At 42.7% G+C, this 22,002-nt stretch overlaps 1 protein-coding gene across 1 annotated transcript in view; it reads left to right on the top strand.

Moving 5' to 3' along the window:
- Positions 1 to 22,002, top strand: part of LOC311113665 (STE20-like serine/threonine-protein kinase) — a 32,236-nt gene that overhangs the window by 893 nt on the left and 9,341 nt on the right. The window contains exons 2-12 of the mRNA XM_084156944.1: positions 1,475 to 1,639; positions 5,429 to 5,477; positions 5,895 to 6,044; positions 11,649 to 11,721; positions 12,055 to 12,249; positions 12,542 to 12,623; positions 15,777 to 15,908; positions 16,189 to 17,046; positions 17,281 to 17,411; positions 17,811 to 17,934; positions 18,492 to 18,671. Of these exons, the coding sequence (XP_084013070.1) occupies positions 1,475 to 1,639; positions 5,429 to 5,477; positions 5,895 to 6,044; positions 11,649 to 11,721; positions 12,055 to 12,249; positions 12,542 to 12,623; positions 15,777 to 15,908; positions 16,189 to 17,046; positions 17,281 to 17,411; positions 17,811 to 17,934; positions 18,492 to 18,671 (2,139 nt within the window). The remainder of the gene's footprint in view (positions 1 to 1,474; positions 1,640 to 5,428; positions 5,478 to 5,894; positions 6,045 to 11,648; positions 11,722 to 12,054; positions 12,250 to 12,541; positions 12,624 to 15,776; positions 15,909 to 16,188; positions 17,047 to 17,280; positions 17,412 to 17,810; positions 17,935 to 18,491; positions 18,672 to 22,002) is intronic.

Genomic DNA, 22,002 nt, shown 5'->3' with positions numbered 1-22,002 from the left:
TAACCAATTGGAGTAAAATAGCCTACATCCTGTTCCTTGGAATTCCTCTCTTAGGCTATAACAGGATGTGTTACCCCTTACACTATGTTTAGGACTAAACCCAACATTGGATTAATGACTGCCATTCTTTTCATTTTGGTCAACATTGTCAACTACACTGCCTCCAGTCCACACACATGCACACACACACAGCTATTTCTTCCCTAACTCTGATTGTTAGGCCATTCACAGCAGCCCTAAACCATGTTAGATGAGTCCCTATAAATTGTGGCATTGTTTTCACCGAGCTCAATGCATGGGCAGAGCAAAAAGCATAATTTACATGAGTGACATTGAATTTGATCACCCATGAGTGGAAGGCCAAAACCGGTAGCAGGGTGTTTTGTCAAAACTATTCCAATTAGCTTGTTTGTTTTTTCTGTAGCCACAAGCCTATTTTTGGGTATGATATAATAGTATAATAATAGCTATCTGGATCCCTACCATGAATGTGCTCCGTTTTCAATTTATTTCTGATCTAATAATAGGACTGTGTGTGGTCAGTTATGGTTTCTAAATCTAACTATTACTTGTTGTAGAGAAAAAAATATGCCTTAGTCAGTTTAGTAACATATGCCATGTGAAGTTGCCTACTACTACAACCAAACCATGGGCTGCTCCAGCAGCAAAGCACAACAACATGTACTATAATACTACTCCTAAGAATTGTAAATGATTGACCTTTCTGGCATTACTAGGGATACAACAGGCCAATCGAAGCACATCTATGGGAAGTACATTTCAAAGTAAAATTCAAACATCCTGGGCTGAGAGTCATCTCTACGAAACCAACTATAATATGCTGCAATCTCATGATGAGTCATCCTATTGGAACCGGCCTCTAAACTCCCAATCGATTCATAGTGAAAGAGAAGTTTGTGTGTGTGTGTGTGTGTGTGCGTGTGTGCGTGTGTGCATGCTGAATATGGATCCATCCTGTGAATGTGATCATGTGTATTGTGATAATGCAGGATAATGCTTTTAAAGCATTTAAATGGCAGACGTGACCTGAGGAACACACTCAGGTTAAGAGGAAGTGCCATATCCCATATCACCGCGGGCCGCATCCAGCACATCCTGCTATGAGACACAACCAAAACAAACAGCAGACAGTTCCACTTCAAATGGAATTGGGACTTATGCTGTGATGGTTTTCATCAATGATGTGACAAATACATTTGAAAAAAGTGTCAGTTGGCTGCTTTTAGCTTTTTGTGAACATCATGTGAAATCTGATATCAACTCTCTCTTGACTCCTATTATGAGAGCAACAACAGAACCCATTCTATTCTATCATTTCCATTGTTATGAAGCCCCCAAAATAACACTCTCACTCAACGTTGTATGTCTTCTGCGAATGTCAACAGAACTCGGTCTATTCCATTGTCAGAAGCTAGCATAATAACCCTCTCACTTCTTCCTGTTTGTCTCCTAGGCCCAGAACAAGCTGACAGGCATTCTGGCTGCAGCTAAAGTGATCGATACCAAGACGGAGGAGGAGCTGGAGGACTATATGGTAGAGATCGATATCCTGGCCTCCTGCGACCATCACAACATAGTGAAGCTGCTGGACGCCTTCTACTACGACAGCAAGCTATGGGTGAGTAGGGTTTGGGGTTCTCAGTGGAGGCTGTGCTTTGTTAGCAGTACTGCCGTAATAGTTTATTGATAATAGTAATAGCACAAACTCTGAAGGTCTATTGACCGAAACATTGGTTGTGAGATTAAATGGTTTATGGAGCATCAGCTAAGATCAGCAGTGTGCTGCAGTGTCTTCCTTTGTTGGGGCATCTTAACTAGGCTAATACGAGTTGTGAGGACTGACCTGTGTCATGGCTATCAGTACAATGGAATGTTTATCCTCCTCTCACACTACCTCGCTTATCGTCTTCCTTGGTCAAAGTTCAAACTAGCACAGATACTAGCAGCATTTATTATAGGTTATCACCCTATTTGAATATGGAAATTCATTTTTGTATTACAGTATATTATTATGTAGCCTTTTTCGTCTTCACAATATCACTGAGTGATGTTTCTTTCTGTCACCTCCCAAAATAACTAGAGTCAATCCCCCAAAAAACTACTTTTTATTCAACAAATAATACATTATATCAAATCTAAAAAGTCAGTGCTTCTAAGGTGTTACCTGATAGGTTACATACCCTAGCCTCCCAAGAGCTCCAAAGGAGAACACGAGACAAAAGCTCCCCCACTTTTTTCAAGCTGGGAAATAATTAATGGTATGACATGGTGGCGCCCTGTGTCTCCTTCCTTGCTGACATAGAAATATCCACATAGACATATATTAGTAATCCGACTCATCAAAAGCTGTGATGATGACCTGCAGTATTTGGTTACACTGCAGCTCTGTTGAGTGCTCGGCCCTTTCCTCTCCGTTGTCTGCCGAACAATGGCTTCTAGCCCAATGGAGGTTGTGTATTGATTATTATCTAGGCTTACATGGTAGCTGGTGTGTAAATAGAGAGAGCGATAGATTAGCACAGGAGCTCTTACTGTAGATGAAAGACTAGAGGTTCTAAAAGGTTGTGTAGAAGTTAAGTCTCTGGAGAATGCTTTATTTTGTATTCCTCATCTGATATGGCTCTAATAACAATGTGGTAACCACATTATGTTTTTTAAGGATTAAGGGTTAGATTAATGACAGTAGCAATTGTATGTTTCCTCAATTTCACTTAACTTCAGTCTCACATTGTGGACACCTAACTCTTTTATCATGCACGTACCCACTTTGCAAGTTATTGGATAGACTAGAGCTAGCCCTATATATAATGCAGAGTGGCTGCGGATCCCACTTTTCTGGACCCCTCTTCCCGGCAGCTAAACGTCCCGAAGCTTCTGCACATTAACAGGATTCTCTACTTTACGCACAGTCTCTGCTCTACTCGTAGAGAACAGGCTACTCTGGCGAACGGTGCTCGTTTAATAATGTTACTTCAAAGCTGAATCAATGTCTGCAAGATCACATAATGATAGTATTCTACATAACAGAACGCGCCACTAGGCAAAACATGTGCTTTGATTGAAACTAAACACATGTAGGCTATGCTACAGTTTGTGACCACCATCTGGTCTAACATGCGCTCACTGTACATAATTCAAAACAACACTGTAGGCTACCTCGAAACAACACTATATAACTCAAGAAGATCTAAAGGCATATCCCCATGAAACTGATTGAGATCAAATGGTTGGATGCAGTTGCTTCATGGACGTTTCACCAGTAAAACTTGAAGAATGATCATTAGCGATTGACTGTGAGAAACGTGAATGGAGGGTGACCAAAACATTATTTGCGTAAAAGTAAAGGTAAAGAAACATGCGCAGAACATGATTCAGATCTTCAGCTCTGGGGAAAAGGGACGGAACTGTTACCTACGGATCCGCAGCCTCAGCCATTCTAATATGGTGCATACACAGCATGTTTCCTATCCTAACCACAATGTACTTGACCTTAAGACTGTTGGTTAGGCCTAATCATGGGTCAGATCATAGGCCTATATTTCCATATGTTGCATATCTTTGTCTCCCAAATCACAATTTACCTGTCCTTTTAACTGTTGGTTAGCAGCTGTGTGGCTAAGATCCTATTTCAGAGTTGTGTCCTCCCTCTCTCTCTACACCACATGAATGGCTCCTCAGAGGGCTGTGTGTGCTGGGAGAGGAAGTCATGGCGACAGCCCTGTAGTTCCTCTCTACCCGCCTGCCACTGTAAAGACCCACTGTTTGGCCTATTGTACACTATTGTACATGCAGCTGGACTGAAATAACAGCTCGCCTACCAATGAAACAACACTACAAGGGCCTGTATGAATGACAAGACTGTTTCAAGGCTTAGGCTAGGCGGAGCATACTGTCTTATTTTAGAAGAGTTTTGTTGGGGAGGGTAAAATGGTCTTGAAAGGTTTTTATTGCATTTGATGTTTGATGTGGTTGTAATAAGGCCAAACTAAGAATTGGTTCTTTTTAGAAAGGTCACACGGGTCATTGTTGCCATAATTATGTTTGGCTCAAAAGGTGAACAGGTGAACTGCCCTCTAAATACTCGCCAAAAGGAGAATAGAGAGTACCAATAATTTCTCAATGACTGTGTTACATTGAGGAAGTGTGTTTTGTCTTCCTCTTCTTGGCACCAAATATGTCTTCCATTGTTTCAATGTCAGTAGCATTTCTCTATTCTACTCAGTCCTAACTAACTCAATATTTACTGTATTTAGCACAGTAGGGCCGTGGATAACTTGAGCTTGTTATTTTGTTTTTGTTAGCCTAATTGTTTCTCTGTTGTATCCCTAATGTTAGCAGCATGCTAGGCTAGGTTAGGCTATAGCCCTGATACAGTCCAAAGTCTATTGACATATCAGGACTATGCTAGTCTAACGATACTACCTCCCTGCACTGAATGGCTAGGTGTCTCTCTCCTCCAAATACCTAGCCTTACAGCTGCTGCAGCTAAAGCTAGCTCCCTCCCTCCTGAGGCGTGTATGGAAACTCCTAATCCTATTTGGGGAAAGGGCTACGTTCTAGCTAGCTACGCTAGGCTAGGCTACATGTGTATACCATGAGAAAGCCTTCAGAGCAGAGCAAAGCAACAGAATGGCTCCTCTCCGGCCAATCCTCTTACCTCAGCGGCGCAAGGCGGCCATATTGAGAGCTCCTTAAAACCATTTAGGGCTCAGCAGGTTTCATTCACTGAACCTGGGCAGGAGGAGGTTCACTGTTAAACTCACTCTGAAATTGTTATACACAGCAGGGCCTGTATTCACAAAATGTCTCAGTATGAGTTCTCATCTAGGATCAGGTCCTCTCTAATGTCTATATAATCAAATTCATTATGATCTAAAAGGGAAAACTGATCCTAGATTAGAACTCCTACTCTGAGACACTTTGAGAATACGGCCACAGGCCGGGGAGTTTGGTCTTTAAAAGAAGGAGACTTTTAAAGTTTTGTTTGGGTATGAAGCAGGGGACGGGGGGGGGGCTTTTAAGTATGGAGGGTGGAAGGTTGCTGGTCCATAGTGTAACGACTTAGGCCTGATTGATGGATTGGATAGGTAGAGTTAAGTGTGTTGTGTCTTGTTGTCATTGAACTTGATACCCTTTAAGACCCTCTCTGCATTGGATTGTAAGGCTACTGGATCCAGACAGGACTCCATTGACAACGACCACATGACACAGTTACATGTTGGCCTATAGTACGATGGAAATGGGGCTTACTTTGTATAGCTGTAAACACTCAAAAGTACTATTGTTTGTTGTAAATGTATGGTATGTTTACCTGTTATGGTATTTTTACCACATTAGATGAATGCTGTGAGTTTTCTTTAATCCACTGTAATGGATCTAATGTAACCATTCTTCTCTTTTTTTGTAGATCCTGATAGAGTTCTGTGCAGGTGGAGCGGTGGATGCCGTCATGCTGGGTGAGTCAGCCTTCCTACATCCTACGATAAGCAGATGAGTGATAAATCATTTGTAACAATGGTAAATGTATTTCAATGTATTATGTGACTGAAATGTGAGAGATATAACAGTATAGCAACAGTTAACTGATATTGAACTACCAGTGATCAGCACCAACAAGATGTAGACAAACTACATACTACATTGATAAGGTATCAGCATTAACATTCTTCATTGATACAGCCGTAAGCCAGCTCAGTCCTTTTACTACTGTTAGTCCTATTACTGTGTGAAAGGACTGAGGGAGTGTGTGTGCGTGTGTTTACCCTGTGTGTGTGTACCCTGTGTGTGACCGCATGAGTGAAACCCAGTGTGAGTGAAACCCAGTGTGTGAGAAGGAATGCTAAGTATGTGTTTCTGTGGCCCCGGCCCCTCAGAGCTAGAGAGGCCCCTGACGGAGCCCCAGATCCGGGTGGTGTGTAAGCAGACCCTCCAGGCCCTCCTCTACCTCCATGACAACAAGGTGATCCACAGAGACCTGAAGGCTGGGAACATCCTGCTATCCCTGAACGGAGACGTCAAACTGGGTAAGAGACTGGGGAATAGGGACTGGGAGTTTCCTAACCCAGTGTTTCCCAAACCTCTCCTCGGGGAACCCCAGCCATTCCATGTATTAGAACTATTCCACAGCTAGCACACCTGATTCAACTTGTCAACAATCAAACCCTTGGATAGGTGTATCAGGTGATGTAGTTCAGGGCTACAACAAAATTGTGAAACGTCCAGGGGTCCCCGAGGAGAGGTTTGAAAACCACTGTCCTAACCAACTATCCATGCTTAACATTTACGTTTGGTCCTTTAGTAGAAGACACTCTTACAGTCAATGCACACCACTAAGGTAGAATGCACTACCATACACTCTTAGAAAAAGGGTTCTTCGGCTGTCGCTCCACCATTTCCTGGTTGCTAAAATTGTAATAGTTCGCCTAATTTCAGTTTGTGACAAAACAAGCAATGTGTAGAGAATCATTGTACCATCTAAACCGCTGTGAAATATATTTTCTTGTTATTTGTAAATCAGGTTCCGTTTATCTAATATTAGGTTTTGGTTGAAGATTTGATAACATTCAGTATAACAAATATGCAAAAGTAGAAACAATTTGAAAGGGGGCAAAGACTTTTTCACAGCACTGTATTTTCAGCTGTTTGAAGTTGGTGTACAAAACCGAAAGAAAAATAACACAAAAACAAAAGCATAGAAATAGCACACATAGAACAGATCAAATCAAATCAAATCAAATTGTATTGGTCACATGCGCCGAATACAACAGGTGCAGACATTACAGTGAAATGCTTACTTACAGCCCTTAACCAACAGTGCATTTATTTTAAACAAAAAAAGTAAGAATAAAACAACAACAAAAAAAGTGTTGAGAAAAAAAAGAGCAGAAGTAAAATAAAGTGACAGTAGGGAGGCTATATATACAGGGGGGTACCGTTGCAGAGTCAATGTGCGGGGGCACCGGCTAGTTGAGGTAGTTGAGGTAATATGTACATGTGGGTAGAGTTAAAGTGACTATGCATAAATACTTAACAGAGTAGCAGCAGCGTAAAAAGGATGGGGTGGGGGGGCAGTGCAAATAGTCCGGGTAGCCATGATTAGCTGTTCGGGAGTCTTATGGCTTGGGGGTAGAAGCTGTTGAGAAGTCTTTTGGACCTAGACTTGGCACTCCGGTACCGCTTGCCGTGCGGTAGCAGAGAGAACAGTCTATGACTAGGGTGGCTGGAGTCTTTGACAATTTTGAGGGCCTTCCTCTGACACCGCCTGGTATAGAGGTCCTGGATGGCAGGAAGCTTTGCCCCAGTGATGTACTGGGCCGTACGCACTACCCTCTGTAGTGCCTTGCGGTCGGAGGCCAAGCAGTTGCCATACCAGGCGGTGATGCAACCAGTCAGGATGCTCTCGATGGTGCAGCTGTATAATTTTTTGAGGATCTGAGGACCCATGCCAAATCTTTTTAGTCTCCTGAGGGGGAATAGGCTTTGTCGTGCCCTCTTCACGACTGTCTTGGTGTGTTTGGACCATGATAGTTTGTTGGTGATGTGGACACCAAGGAACTTGAAGCTCTCAACCTGTTCCACTACAGCCCCGTCGATGAGAATGGGGGCGTGCTCAGTCCTCTTTTTTTTCCTGTAGTCCACAATCATCTCCTTTGTCTTGGTCACGTTGAGGGAGAGGTTGTTGTCCTGGCACCACACGGCCAGATCTCTGACCTCCTCCCTATAGGCTGTCTCATCGTTGTCGGTGATCAGGCCTACCACTGTTGTGTCGTCGGCAAACTTAATGATGGTGTTGGAGTCGTGCCTGGCCATGCAGTCATGGGTGAACAGAGAGTACAGGAGGGGACTGAGCACGCACCCCTGAGGGGCCCCCGTGTTGAGGTTCAGTGTGGCAGATGTGTTGTTACCTACCCTTACCACCTGGGGGCGGCCCGTCAGGAAGTCCAGGATCCAGTTGCAGAGGGAGGTGTTTAGTCCCAGGATCCTTAGCTTAGTGATGAGCTTAGAGGGCACTATGGTGTTGAATGCTGAGCTGTAGTCAATGAATATCATTCTCACGTAGGTGTTCCTCTTGTCCAGGTGGGAAAGGGCAGTGTGGAGTGCGATAGAGATTGCATCATCTGTGGATCTGTTGGGGCGGTATGCAAATTGGAGTGGGTCTAGGGTTTCTGGGATAATGCTGTTGATGTGAGCCATGACCAGCCTTTCAAAGCACTTCATGGCTACAGACGTCAGTGCTACGGGTCGGTAGTCATTTAGGCAGGTTATCTTAGAGTCCTTGGGCACGGGGACTATGGTGGTCTGCTTGAAACATGTTGGTATTACAGACTCAGTCAGGGACATGTTGAAAATGTCAGTGAAGACACTTGCCAGTTGGTCAGCACATGCTCGGAGTACACGTCCTGGTAATCCGTCTGGCCCTGCGGCCTTGTGAATGTTGACCTGCTTAAAAGTCTTACTCACATCGGCTACGGAGAGCGTGATCACATAGTCATCCGGAACAGCTGGTGCTCTCATGCATGCTTCAGTGTTGCTTGCCTCGAAGCGAGCATAGAAGTGGTTTAGCTCGTCTGGTAGGCTTGTGTCACTGGGCAGCTCGCGGCTGTGCTTCCCTTTGTAGTCTGTAATAGTTTTCAAGCCCTGCCACATCCGACGAGCGTCAGAGCCAGTGTAGTATGATTCAATCTTAGACCTGTATTGACTCTTTGCCTGTTTGATGGTTCGTCGGAGGTCATAGCGGGATTTCTTATAAGCGTCCGGGTTAGAGTCCCGTTCCTTGAAAGCGGCAGCTCTACCCTTTAGCTCAGTGCGGATGTTTCCTGTAATCCATGGCTTCTGGTTGGGGTATGTACGTACGGTCACTGTGGGGACGACATCATCGATGCACTTATTGATGAAGCCAGTGACTGATGTGGTGTACTCCTCAATGCTGTCTGAAGAATCCCGGAACATGTTCCAGTCTGTGCTAGCAAAACAGTCCTGTAGCTTAGCATCTGCGTCATCTGACCACTTTTTTATTAACCGAGTCACTGGTGCTTCCTGCTTTAGTTTTTGCTTATAAGCAGGAATCAGGAGGATAGAGTTATGGTCAGATTTGCCAAATGGAGGACGAGGGAGAGCTTTGTATGCGTCTCTGTGTGTGGAGTAAAGGTGGTCTAGAGTTTTTTTCCCTCTGGTTGCACATTTAACATGCTGGTAGAAATTAGGTAGAACGGATTTAAGTTTCCCTGCATTAAAGTCCCCGGCCACTAGGAGCGCTGCATCTGGATGAGCGTTTTCCTGTTGATTAATGGCCTTGTACAACTCATTCAGTGCAATCTTAATGCCAGCATTGGTTTGTGGTGGTAAATAGACAGCTATGAAAAATAGAGATGAAAACTCTCTTGGTAAATAGTGTGGTCTACAGCTTATCATAAGATACTCTACCTCAGGCGAGCAAAACCTCGAGACTTCCTTAGTATTGCTTTTCAATGCTTCTTAGACTTGCTTTCAATGAGAACGACAGATTTATAACTCACATTTCTATGTTAATTTGGTTGGTTCACCTAAAAAGTTACATATTGCAGCTTTAATAGAGCCAGGGGGAGGTCTTTGGATAGACTATGCAAGCTTGGATGTTAGAGACATCTGTTGGTCCATTTAGTCAAAATAAACACATTTTATCATCGTTATGAAACACCAAATATGTTTGGCGCAGATGTGGAAGAAATAAAAGAGGAATAAGGTGGTATTTGTTTGTTAGGTTTATCATAACATAACACAATATACAGACAGAAATGTTCAATGATGTTATATTGTAGCCGTCATCTACGAATCAGTTATGTCACTCAGTTATGGCAACACTAACTGCCTTCAAATCGATTGTGTATTTGGAAAGCCTGGATGTCATCATTGTTCAGTCCTATTGGTACCCAGTGAGTGGTGCTCCACACAGTAAGCTCCAGGCTCATCATGCAGTAGGTTGTGGATTAGGATGAGTCATAACTTTGTGCATGTAACAGGCTAGGGTTTGTATCAGTACAGTGACATAACAAAGGTGGCTGTGAAAGTGCCTGTTTGCATGTCAGTGACAGGCAGTGAGAGCCTTTGTGTGAAAGATTAATCACACACAAATACACGTGCACACACACACACTCTGTTATAAACAACACATGATGTCATCGTCCAGATGCACGCATTACGTAAACATATGTTTTGTTGTTGCATGTTGTTCGTGTCGCTAACATGATTACTGTTATGGTTTTTAATAAGCCTGGATTTGTCGGAAGACCTATATGTATTTCAGAAACAATTGTCTAACTTGTGGGACAACATGTATAGATAGGCTTAGGCTTAGGCCGGGGGTCTTCAACATTGTCTTGCCCAGGGACCCCCTCCCAGGCAAACCAGCGACCCAGGGACCCCTATCATACGTTAGCAAAAAAAAAAAAGTAATGTCTTGTCTTATCATCAGGTGAATGATACTGACAAGGAGAAGTAATTAGCATGTTTAAATGTATTGATTTGGTAGATCGTTTTTCATTATTTTGACTTCTAACCCAAGATACACCACCGGTGTCGTTTCCAATGGGAGCAAATGAAGCGTAGTGGGCAGAACAAGCAAGAAGGTGGGCCGAGCCAAGCACCAGCTAGCGCAATCCTATTGGTGCATTCTAGCATGTATTTGCATATTTCTGTTAGGGAACGCCTAGTCTGTGAAGTGCGCGTGTGTAATAACTACATTCGCCCTTGCACTCCTAAACAATGCAATTTTTTAAAACTTAGAAAGGGTCAAGTCTACAAAACTTAGTGCACTCTGTTCAAAACAAATATTATAGTTTTGGGAAGGGAACTGTATTGTTTAATCAATTAAGAAATTAGCAGAATTTCGGCCAAGTTTCATCTAGCTTCATCTTCTCCCACTTCCCGCCACTGGACTTCCTCTCTTCATCATATTTGGTGGTAGTTTTAAACGGATGCTTCAGATTTATACATCCGGTGTGACATCTGTGTTTATAATTGGAAGAGGAAGTGTAAACTCTAACATCATTTTTTGTTTATTAATTCGGCCATATTAAAAAACAAGCACACATAAAACTTGAAAAAGCCATACATGCACTTGAGTAAAATCATTGAGGATAACACACAAAAAAGTCTGGGACTTATTTCCATTGTGGTCCTAAACATAGCCTATTAGCTAGAATGGTAACGCAAAACACATTTCCGCTAAGAGCAGCAGTTTATTTGGTTAAACAAAGGTTAGTCATGTGTTGGCAAAAATGTATGTCCAAGTCAAGAAAGCTTACCAGCAGCCAGCGGCAATTGCCGCACTGGTAGCCTATTCGCAGATGCTTTTTCAAAGCCTATGTCAGATACTCCAGTGAGTGTAATTAGCTCCAATGAGTGTAATTGGCTCAATATTAGGAGTTGAGAAATAAAGTTGACATCATTAGAAGATAATATCCTCTTTTCTACTGTAGGAATGTAATTTACAATGTGTTTATTATGTTGTTGCTAACGATACACATAAAAACATTAGGGAGCCGCGGACCCCTGGGTGAATACCCCTGGCTTAGGCTATTTGTTATGAACAACAAAACATGTTGTACCCTAGTCGCTAATAGCAGCACTATTTCCCATCTGTGTTTCAGCTGACTTTGGTGTGTCAGCCAAAAACACCAAAACACTACAGAGGAGAGACTCTTTCATCGGGACACCATACTGGTGAGTCAAACATATAAACCTGTCATATTGTTGTATTTCATCAAATTACTATTTCTCCCCATTCTTCTGAAATGGGCAGTCATCATGGTTGACTTTTTAATATATTCAAAACATTTTTATTTACTTGCATTTCAATTTATAGAAACCCTAATGTATAGCCTACAAAATGCCAATATTACCATACAAAAATACTACAATTCCACACTTCCACACAATTCGTTTCATAGTCATTCATATTTAACCGAATATATTTTGTCCCTTTCATTGGTCATTCATATTTCACTGAAACATCTCCTTTCCTCTGATTGGTCGTTTTTTATCTGTTCTTCTCAGGATGGCCCCGGAGGTGGTGATGTGTGAGACATTTAAGGACCGGCCGTACGACTACAAGGCTGACATCTGGTCCCTGGGAGTGACTCTGATCGAGCTGGCCCAGATCGAGCCTCCCAACCACGAGATGAACCCTATGAGAGTCCTGCTGAAAATAGCCAAGGCTGATCCTCCTACCCTGATGCAGCCGTCACGCTGGTAAGTCTGGCGTGTCAGTCAGTGATGTGGCAGCCTGGCAAACAAGGTATTTCTGTCTATGTTTGGCCTCAGGAAGAAATGACCTTTTGATACACTGTCACTTTGCACAATGCTCCTTTTCTTGCATAGAGAGATTGTATCACTCTTATTCACTCCTCTCTGCACCTGTTGAGATGGTTCTACCTATTCTAATTTACCTCAATGCCTTTGAGAGGAATACATGACACTGTTGAATTGTAGCCCATTTTCAATGTTGTAGTTATTACAAATGATCTCCATTCACTCTCTTCAGGTCTCCAGAGTTCAGTGATTTCCTAAGAAAGTGTCTGGATAAGAATGTGGACAACAGATGGAATGTGGCACAACTTCTACAGGTAATGGTGACACCCCTTTTGCCCTCACTTTCCCCTTTGTTCCCTCACCCCACCTCCTCTTCTCCTCACCCCACCTCCTCTTCTCCTCACCCCACCTCCTCTTCTCCTCACCCCACCTCCTCTTCTCCTCACCCCACCTCCTCTTCTCCACTCACCTAACAACACCCCCTCCTGTTTTTCCCCTCGCCCCTCCGCCCCCTAGCACAGCACTCCACCCCACGGCCACCTGTCAAATTAAATACATGGCCATATTGTCCCCTGATCATGATCCGATAGCTGCTCATCCGGTACATCTAAGGTACATCTGTGTCAACCAGGTACCTGGTGTGCTAGCTAGCGCGCTAACGACACTTACTTATCCCCTCTGCGCCTCCGTCAGCACAACAGGCTTTTCTTTCCGAAAGGGTTTAAGGAGCGACCGCCAAGCTAGACAGAATGACTTCCAGACAGACAGTAAGAAGATAAGGCGTACGGAGGACATAAACACACATGAGCTCAGTGTGGGACAGTACAACAGGAGTATGGTTGGGATCTTTTAGCAAAAGGCCAAATGGCCGTGAACATACAGAACAGTAGTCTACCACCGATGAAGGTGTTGATAGCGTTGAAGCTGCATATTCTTAGGCCGACGATTGATTATGTTCAGCAGGTGTCCTGGCAAAAGGTAAGACTTTGGTTTTGGTGTTTGAAAGAGGGATGCATTATGACTGCAGGACCTTACAGTAGGGAAGACAGTGTGCTTTGTGTATCAATCAGATTGTTTTGAGTTGTTATGAAGATTGTACTTCCAATTTTTTACTAAATAGACACTGAGTGTACAAAACATTTGGAACACTTTCCTAATATTGAGTTGCACCCCCTTTTGCCCTCAGAACAGCCTCAATTCATCGGGGCATGGACTACAAGGTGTCGAAAGCGTTCCACAGGGATGCTGGCCCATGTTGACTCCAATGCTTCCTACAGTTGTGTCAAGTTGGCTGGATTTCCTTTGAGTGGTAGACCATTCTTCATACATACTGGAAACTGCTGAGCGTGAAAAACCCAGCAGCGTTGCAGTTCTTGACACACTCAAACTGGTGCGCCTGACAGCTACTACCATACCCTGTTCAAACGCTTTTGCCCATTCACCCTCTGAATGGCACACATACACAATCCACGTCTCAAAAATCCTTCTTTAATCGGTCACCTCCCCTTCATTGACACTGATTTAAGTGGATTTAACAGGTGACATCACTAAGGGATCATAGCTTTCACCTGGATTCACCTGGTCAGTCTATGTCATGTTTTGTACACTGTGTATTTTTCTTAATTTCTTTTTTCTTGATTTGTGTGATTTGTCCAAATTTTGGAGATTGCACATCTTTGACTGCAATGTTGAAATCGTGCAAATATTGATGTTCTCTTTTCAGATGCAGTGTAAGTAGTGCACTTCAAGGGGACATACAGTGGCTTGCGAAAGTATTCACCCCCCTTGGCATTTTTCCTATTTTGTTGCCTTACAACCTGGAATTAAAATTGATTTTTTGGGGGTTTGTATCATTTGATTTACACAACATGCCTACCACTTTGAAGATGCCAAATATATTTTTTGTGAAACAAACAAGAAATAAGACAAAAAAACAGAAAACTTAAGCGTGCATAACTATTCACCCCCCCCCCCCAGAGTCAATACTTTGTAAAGCCACCTTTTGCAGCAATTACAGCTGCAAGTCTCTTGGGTTATGTCTCTATAAGCTTGGCACATCTAGCCGCTGGGATTTTTGCCCATTCTTCAAGGCAAAACTGCTCCAGCTCCTTCAAGTTGGATGGGTTTCGCTGGTGTACAGCAATATTTAAGTCATACCACAAATTCTCAATTGGATTGAGGTCTGGGCTTTGACTAGGCCATTCCAAGACATGTAAATGTTTCCCCTTAAACCACTCAAGTGTTGCTTTAGCAGTATGCTTAGGGTCATTGTCCTGCTGGAAGGTGAACCTCCGTCCCAGTCTCAAATCTCTGGAAGACTGAAACAGGTTTCCCTCAAGAATTTCCCTGTATTTAGCGCCATCCATCATTGCTTCAATTCTGACCAGTTTCCCAGTCCCTGCCGATGAAAAACATCCCCACAGCATGATGCTGCCACCACCATGCATCACTGTGGGGATGGTGTTCTCGGGGTGATGAGAGGTGTTGGGTTTGCACCAGACATAGCGTTTTCCTTGATGGCCAAAAAGCTCAATTTTAGCATCATCTGACCAGAGTACCTTCTTCCATATGTTTGGGGAGTCTCCTACATGCCTTTTGGCGAACACCAAAAGTGTTTGCTTATTTTTTTGCTTTAAGCAATGGCTTTTTTCTACCCACTCTTCCGTAAAGCCCAGCTCTGTGGAGTGTACGGCTTAAAGTGGTCCTATGGACAGATACTCCAATCTCCACTGTGGAGCTTTGCAGCTCCTTCAGGGTTATCTTTGGTCTCTTTGTTGCCTCTGATTAATGCCCTCCTTGCCTGGTCCGTGAGTTTTGGTGGGCGGCCCTCTCTTGGCAGGTTTGTTGTGCCATATTCTTTCAATTTCTAATAATGGATTTAATGGTGCTCTGTGGGATGTTCAAAGTTTCTGATATTTTTTTATAACCCAACCCTGATCTGTACTTCTCCACAACTTTGTCCCTGACCTGTTTGGAGAGCTCCTTGGTCTTCATGGTGCCGCTTGCTTAGTGGTGTTGCAGACTCTGGGGCCTTTCAGAACAGGTGTATATATACTGAGATCATGTGACAGATCATGTGACACTTAGATTGCACACAGGTGGACTTTATTTAACTAATTATGTGACTTCTGAAGGTAATTGGTTGCACCAGATCTTATTTAGGGGCTTCATAGCAAAGGGGGTGAATACATATGCACACACCACTTTTCTGTTATTTATTTGTTAGAATCTTTTTAAACAAGTTATTTTTTTCATTTCACTTCAACAATTTGGACTATTTTGTGTATGTCCTTTACATGAAATCCAAATAAAAATCAATTTAAATTACAGGTTGTAATGCAACAAAATAGGAAAAACAACAAAATAGGAAAAACGCCAAGGGGGATGAATACTTTTGCAAGGCACTGTAATAGTCTTTATATCTAAAAGTGTCCTCAATATTGTATATATTTTTTCTATCGTTGCAGCATCCATTTTTGAGTACTGTGACAGACAGCAGACCGTTGAGGGAGCTGATTGCTGAAGCAAAGGCTGAGGTTTATGAGGAGATTGAGGAACACAAGGAGGAAGAGGAGGAGGAGGAAGGAGAGACTCAACGGGTATGTTACACCACAGACTGCTCAGTTAGAAAAATAACCACATGAAAGAGTGTGAAATGCTATAGATGGACAGTGTGTATTCTTCTGTGGTCTTTATCATTTATTATAAAGAACAGGCTACAGGCTGTACTGACTTGACAAAAATAAGGAAAGTTATTGACTATTGGTTAAAATGATATATTTAGAATCATTCCCACAGTTCCATTATTTGAATGATAATCTAGGCATTATTTGTTGATTATTTTAACCTACATTTAGATTTTTATCACTTCTTCTTCAGGGTCACAAACGTGCACTGTCCGATGCCAGCGTTGCCAGCTCGGAGGATGAGAAATTCCCTCAGTCTCCCTCAGCTTCCATCTTGGAGTCTTTACCGGAGAAGGCTGAACCAGTTATCCCAACACCACAGAAAGTTGAAAAGATCCCTGAACCAAGTGTCGTCAAGCCAGAGGAGAACCATGTTGTGGACACTAGCTTCGTTGAGGAGCCCACTGCCCCTGCAGAAGTAGAGAAAATGGATGAGACCCGTAATGTTTCAATAAATGGAGAGACAACAGAAACCAGTGAGAAACTAGTGGAGGTGAAGGAAGAGGAGGAGAATGTTCCAGAAATATCAGAGGTTACCCCAACAGAACCCAGTGAGATAGCTTCTTCAGAACCAGCTGAGAATCCAGCAGAGCCCCACCCAGAAGGAACCATTTCCAATGCTGAAGTCACCACAGTAGACAAGGAGATGGAACAACTGGCCATATCCAATCAGGATGAAAAGGAAGTGGACACAGCCGAGGTCCAGACGATTGAGGTCACCGCAGAGGCCAAGGACGAGCCAACGGAAGACAAGATGGAAGTTGAGGAGGAACCAGCTAACGAGGAGCCTAGCAGGGAAGCAAAGGTTACCGTGACAACCCCAGAGGAGACTCCTGCATCTCCGGCAGTCCAGAAAGAGGAGGAAGGAAAGAGAGTGGTGTATAAGCCAACTGCGGAGGAGACAGGGACTCCAGTGAAGTCTAAGGATGAGAAGGAGAGGGATTCGGACTCTGGGAGTAGTTCTGCTGCAGATAACGGCAGCATAGACATGAACCTCTCCATCTCCAGCTTCCTGACCAAAACCAAGGAGCCAGGAACCCTCTCCATACAGGTACGGCATCACAATATACTCTCTTTAGAGAATGTCTTTGATCAAATCCATTGGTAATAACTAAGTCATCCAGTAATAACCCTCATGAATACGCCATTCTAAATGCTTCATACATTATTCTAGGTGTTATAAATGCTTATGAATTGTAATGTTTATAATGACTGCTTTATCCCATAAAGTAGTCAAACTATGGTATGTTGATGCTATATTTATTGCCACCATTTTGTTTTTCAGGAAACCAAGCGCCAGAAGAAGACACTGAAGAAGACCCGTAGGTTCATGGTGGATGGAGTCGAGGTTAGCGTGACGACGTCGAAGATCATCACCGATAATGACACCAAGAATGAGGAGATGAGGTTCCTCAGGTAAAGATTAATTTACATTAATTTGCATTTTGAGCATTATGCATTGAAAATATGCCAGTACTATGCAAGGATATAATCCATCTCTCCTGCAGTATAAGCTCAAGCTTAGGATCTAACTGAACTGAATGAACTAGCGAATGTAGCTATTTTAGTACACTGAGTGATTAGTACACTGACTGATTAGTAACAACTTCCTAGTATTGAGTTGCACCCCCTTTTGCCCTCAGTTCATTTGCATATCAAAGTGCTACTTAGTTGCATGCACAGAGATATCTTGTTATATAACGTTCTCATTGTTCTCTTGAGAGACTCTTCCTTCTGCATTGCTTTGGGTTGGTTAATCTCCTTTTGGGGAAAAAGATGTTCCTCTCTCATAGTTTTTTCCTCCTCCTCTCTCAGGCGTCAGGAGCTGAGGGAGCTACGTTTCCTGCAAAAGGAGGAACAGAGGGCCCAGCAGCAGCTCAGCAATAAACTGCAGCAGCAGAAAGAACAGATATGCCGCCGCTTCGAACAGGAGACGACCGTGAGTCACTGTCCATTTTGTCAAAGCCTCAATGGGAGGTGCTTTGAGACCTATTGAAAGGTGTCATGTATTACTGTAATTCCATGTAGTGCTATAGTACTTTAATTGCCTATTCATGACCCAGGTCCCAGTTATACTGTGTCCAACCTAGCACAGTGACAGCTGATTGCCTACTGGTGTGGTCACAACCAATCCTGAAGGAGCATGCTAAACCACACATGACTTTGAAACACTAAGCTGAATGAACCCAGTAAGACCAGTTAGTCCCTGTCCAGTATTGCAGAGGTGTGCCCCGTCCACACCACACCACAGCTTCCATGTGCCTTTTGCTCCTTTTACGTCATGACTTATTTCTGGACTAGGTCAATCCTTCTGTATGTCAGGTAAACTGAACTGAATCCACTAGCCAGCCAGTAAATCCATGGCAGACGGGATGCCACTGAAATGCCATTGCTTTCTGTAATATTCCAATCATTCAATGATGACCAGTGTTTGGATACTAGTTCTATTTCTAGTGAAGTGACGAACTGACACCGAATCAAAATGACATTCTACAGAGTAAGAAGCGCCAGTACGACCAGGAAGTGGAGAACCTGGAGAGACAGCAGAAGCAGACCATCGAGAGGCTGGAGCAGGAGCACACCAACCGGCTGAGGGACGAGGCCAAGCGCATCAAGGCCGAGCAGGACAAGGAGCTGTCCAAGTTCCAGAACATGCTCAAGAACCGCAAGAAAGAGGTAAGGAAGAAGGGGGTAGTGTGTGTTACTGTTGCATGGTATACCAAAACATTGTTACTTTTTCGAAACTAGAACATGAAAAATGGTTCAGTACTAGAATTTTTGGTACTTTCGATACTTCTGTCAAATGTGTCTCACGTCGTCTACTGATTGAGAGAGGATCAAGTCTGTCTATCAGCACAGCCGATGTCCCCTTATAGTGCGAGCGTACCGTGCCAGCTCCACTTACTCATTGCTAGCTCTAGCCTGTCCTGAGGAACCACTGCACTCACTGGGAATCTGGGCTGCATCATGTTAGCTCCCCACTCATGCTGCACAGAAGTTAATATATAATGCAACACTTGAATAATGCAAACCAGCATGTAGAAATGGTGCAACTGTTAATTACTGTTTGCAAAACAATGTTAATTACAGGCTAGAACACTTTACAATGCAAGATGATAACGGTAGCTTCCAGCTTTGTAGGCTAACTTTTCTTGCTAGCTTACAGCTTAAGTTAACATCAATTCACTACCCTAGTACTTTGTTTGTGATAATATGCAAACCATAACGCAAAATATGCTGATTTCAAAGCTGATTGTCACCAACAAACCATACAGTCATTGCCAAAAACGTTATTCATTCACTTCGTCTCCCTCGCCTCAGGTTTCTCCTGTCTCTGTCACTGTGTATGAATGTTGTCATTAAGTCTTAAAGACACAGCGCGCACTTTTATAAGAGATTGCTTCTTCTGTGCAAATGTTGTTGAGCAGTACAATAAAATAAGTCCCAAATGGAAGGGAAACGGATTGTTTTTCATCTGTAACTCCATGAAAACAGCCAAAACAAGCATGCACACACTGCCAGGGCCTGATTAATGCAGGTGCTTACAGGGGCTGAAGCCCCGGGGGCCCAAGCACATATTTCTTTTAAATATTTAAATGTTTACAGTTAACTATAAAATATCTAGGCCTATGATTTCTTAATCCGGCCCTGCACACTCCTGTTGAATATGTATTCACCTGTATTGTGAATAGGCCTAGGCTACATCTTGATTTACCCAGTTTATCAATAGAGATTTACCATTCAAATAAATGATTACCATTATGTTGTTATGTATTTAGATTGGTAAATACAAAGTCAAATTGTATGATTGTACAATTGATTCATTAATTCATACATGGCTATCTTGATCAAGTGCCATTCTGTAAATTTGGCTAATACGCCTTTTTTAGCCGTGGTATCGTTTTGATATCGAGGATCGTGATGGTATCGAGTACCATGATACTAAACTTGGTATCGGCATCAAATTTTTTGGTATCGTGACAACACTAGTGTGTGTGGTATGTGTATGTTGTAACTGAAGCTGTAAATGTCTGGCTGTGTGTGTGCTTGTGATATACAGTACATTTGTGGAAAAGAAACATGTTGATCCGTTTTAGATTAGATTAAGCAGCGATTGGACTCTCATTGGCTGTGTGTGATTTGCAGGGTTGTTTTCACTATAAAGTCTTCCTGTTACGTTTTACATTTACATTTTAGTCATTTAACAGACGCTCTTATCCAGAGCAACCTACAGTCATCTTAAGATAGCTTGGTAAAAAAACACATATCACAGTTGTAGCAAGTACATTTTTCCTCAATAAAGAAGTTATCAGCAAAGTCAGTGCTAGTAGGAAAAGTCAACTAGGAATCGTTTTCTTTTCAACAACAACACTAATTGAAAGACAAAAATATACTAAGCTACTCTTGCAGAGATGAGTTGTCTTCCCAGGCTATAGATGAGCTATGTTGAACTGGATCACTAAAAGTATTTTAATATGCATGATGTACTGTTGAACTGGATCACTAAAAGTATTTTAATATGCATGATGTACTGTTGAACTGGATAACTAGAAGTAGTTTTAATATGCATGATGTACTGTTGAACTGGATCACTAAAAGTAGTTTTAAAATGTATGTTGAACTGGATCACTAAAAGTAGTTTTAATATGCATGATGTACAGTTGAACTGGATCACTAAAAGTAGTTTTAATATGCATGATGTACTGTTGAACTGGATCACTAAAAGTAGTTTTAATATGCATGATGTACTGTTGAACTGGATCACTACAGTCAGAGGAGGACAGATATTGGTGACATCATGCCACAATAAATTGTAAGAACTAGTCCTATTTTCAATATCTTAAATTTCACAGGGTAGTTAAGACCAGCTGACAAAGATGATATATTCTCAATATCTTGTTTGGAAGGATTTCCCTTGTTTACCATTGACAGTGATGTGAATGTTTAGATGTTTATCCATGTGCACCCCAGTTCCTCCTCAGTATTAATCCCTTAGTGTGCCCTCGTAAGAGGATAGCCCAATCAACATGACAATCCAATGCCTATTTATAGCGGCTAGCGTTTTACTGACACACCTGTGGTTACAGTAGATCTCTCTCATAGGGGTTTATATAACCTGTGTCTAAATCAGTCTGAAACTGCCACTTCTCATCACCTGATCCCAGATCTGTAGCCTATGTGCTGTAGCTAAATGATTCTGACGAGGCTATAGTCAGAGACTTTGGCTTATGCAGTACATATACACTACCGTTCAAAAGTTTGGGGTCACTTAGAAATGTCCTTGTTTTTGAAAGAAGAGCATTTTTTTGTCCATTAAAATAACATCAAATTGATCAGGAATACAGTGTAGACATTGTTAATGTTGAAAATGGCTATTGTAGAATATCTAAATAGGCGTACAGAGGCCCATTATCAGCAACCATCAGTCCTGTGTTCCAATGGCACGTTGTGTTTGCTAATCATTTTACATTTACATTTTAGTCATTTAGCAGACGCTCTTATCCAGAGCGACTTACAGTTAGTGAGTGCATACATTATTTTTTTATTTTTCATACTGGCCCCCCGTGGGAATCGAACCCACAACCCTGGTGTTGCAAACGCCATGCTCTACCAACTGAGCTACATCCCTGCCGGCCATTCCCTCCCCTACCCTGGGCCAATTGTGCGCCGCCCCATGGGTCTCCCGGTCGCGGCCGGCTACAACAGAGCCTGGATTCGAACCAGGATCTCTAGTGGCACAGCTAGCACTGCGATGCAGTGCCTTAGACCACTGCGCCACCCAAACTAATCCAAGTTTATCATTTTAAAAGGCTAGTTGATCATTAGAAAACCCTTTTGCAATTATGTTAGCACAGCTGAAAACTGTTGTGCTGATTTTAAAGAAGCAATAAAACTGGCCTTCTTGAGACTAGTTGAGTATCTGGAGCATCAGCAATTGTGGGTTCAATTACAGGCTCAAAATGGCCAGAAACAAATAACTTTCTTCTGAAACTCGTCAGTCTATTCT

Source organism: Coregonus lavaretus, assembly GCF_964263955.1.
Source record: "Coregonus lavaretus genome assembly, chromosome: 40".
NCBI lineage: Eukaryota > Metazoa > Chordata > Actinopteri > Salmoniformes > Salmonidae > Coregonus > Coregonus lavaretus.
The sequence above is the reverse complement of the archived record's forward strand: the minus strand, read 5'-3'. Positions and strand labels throughout refer to the sequence as shown.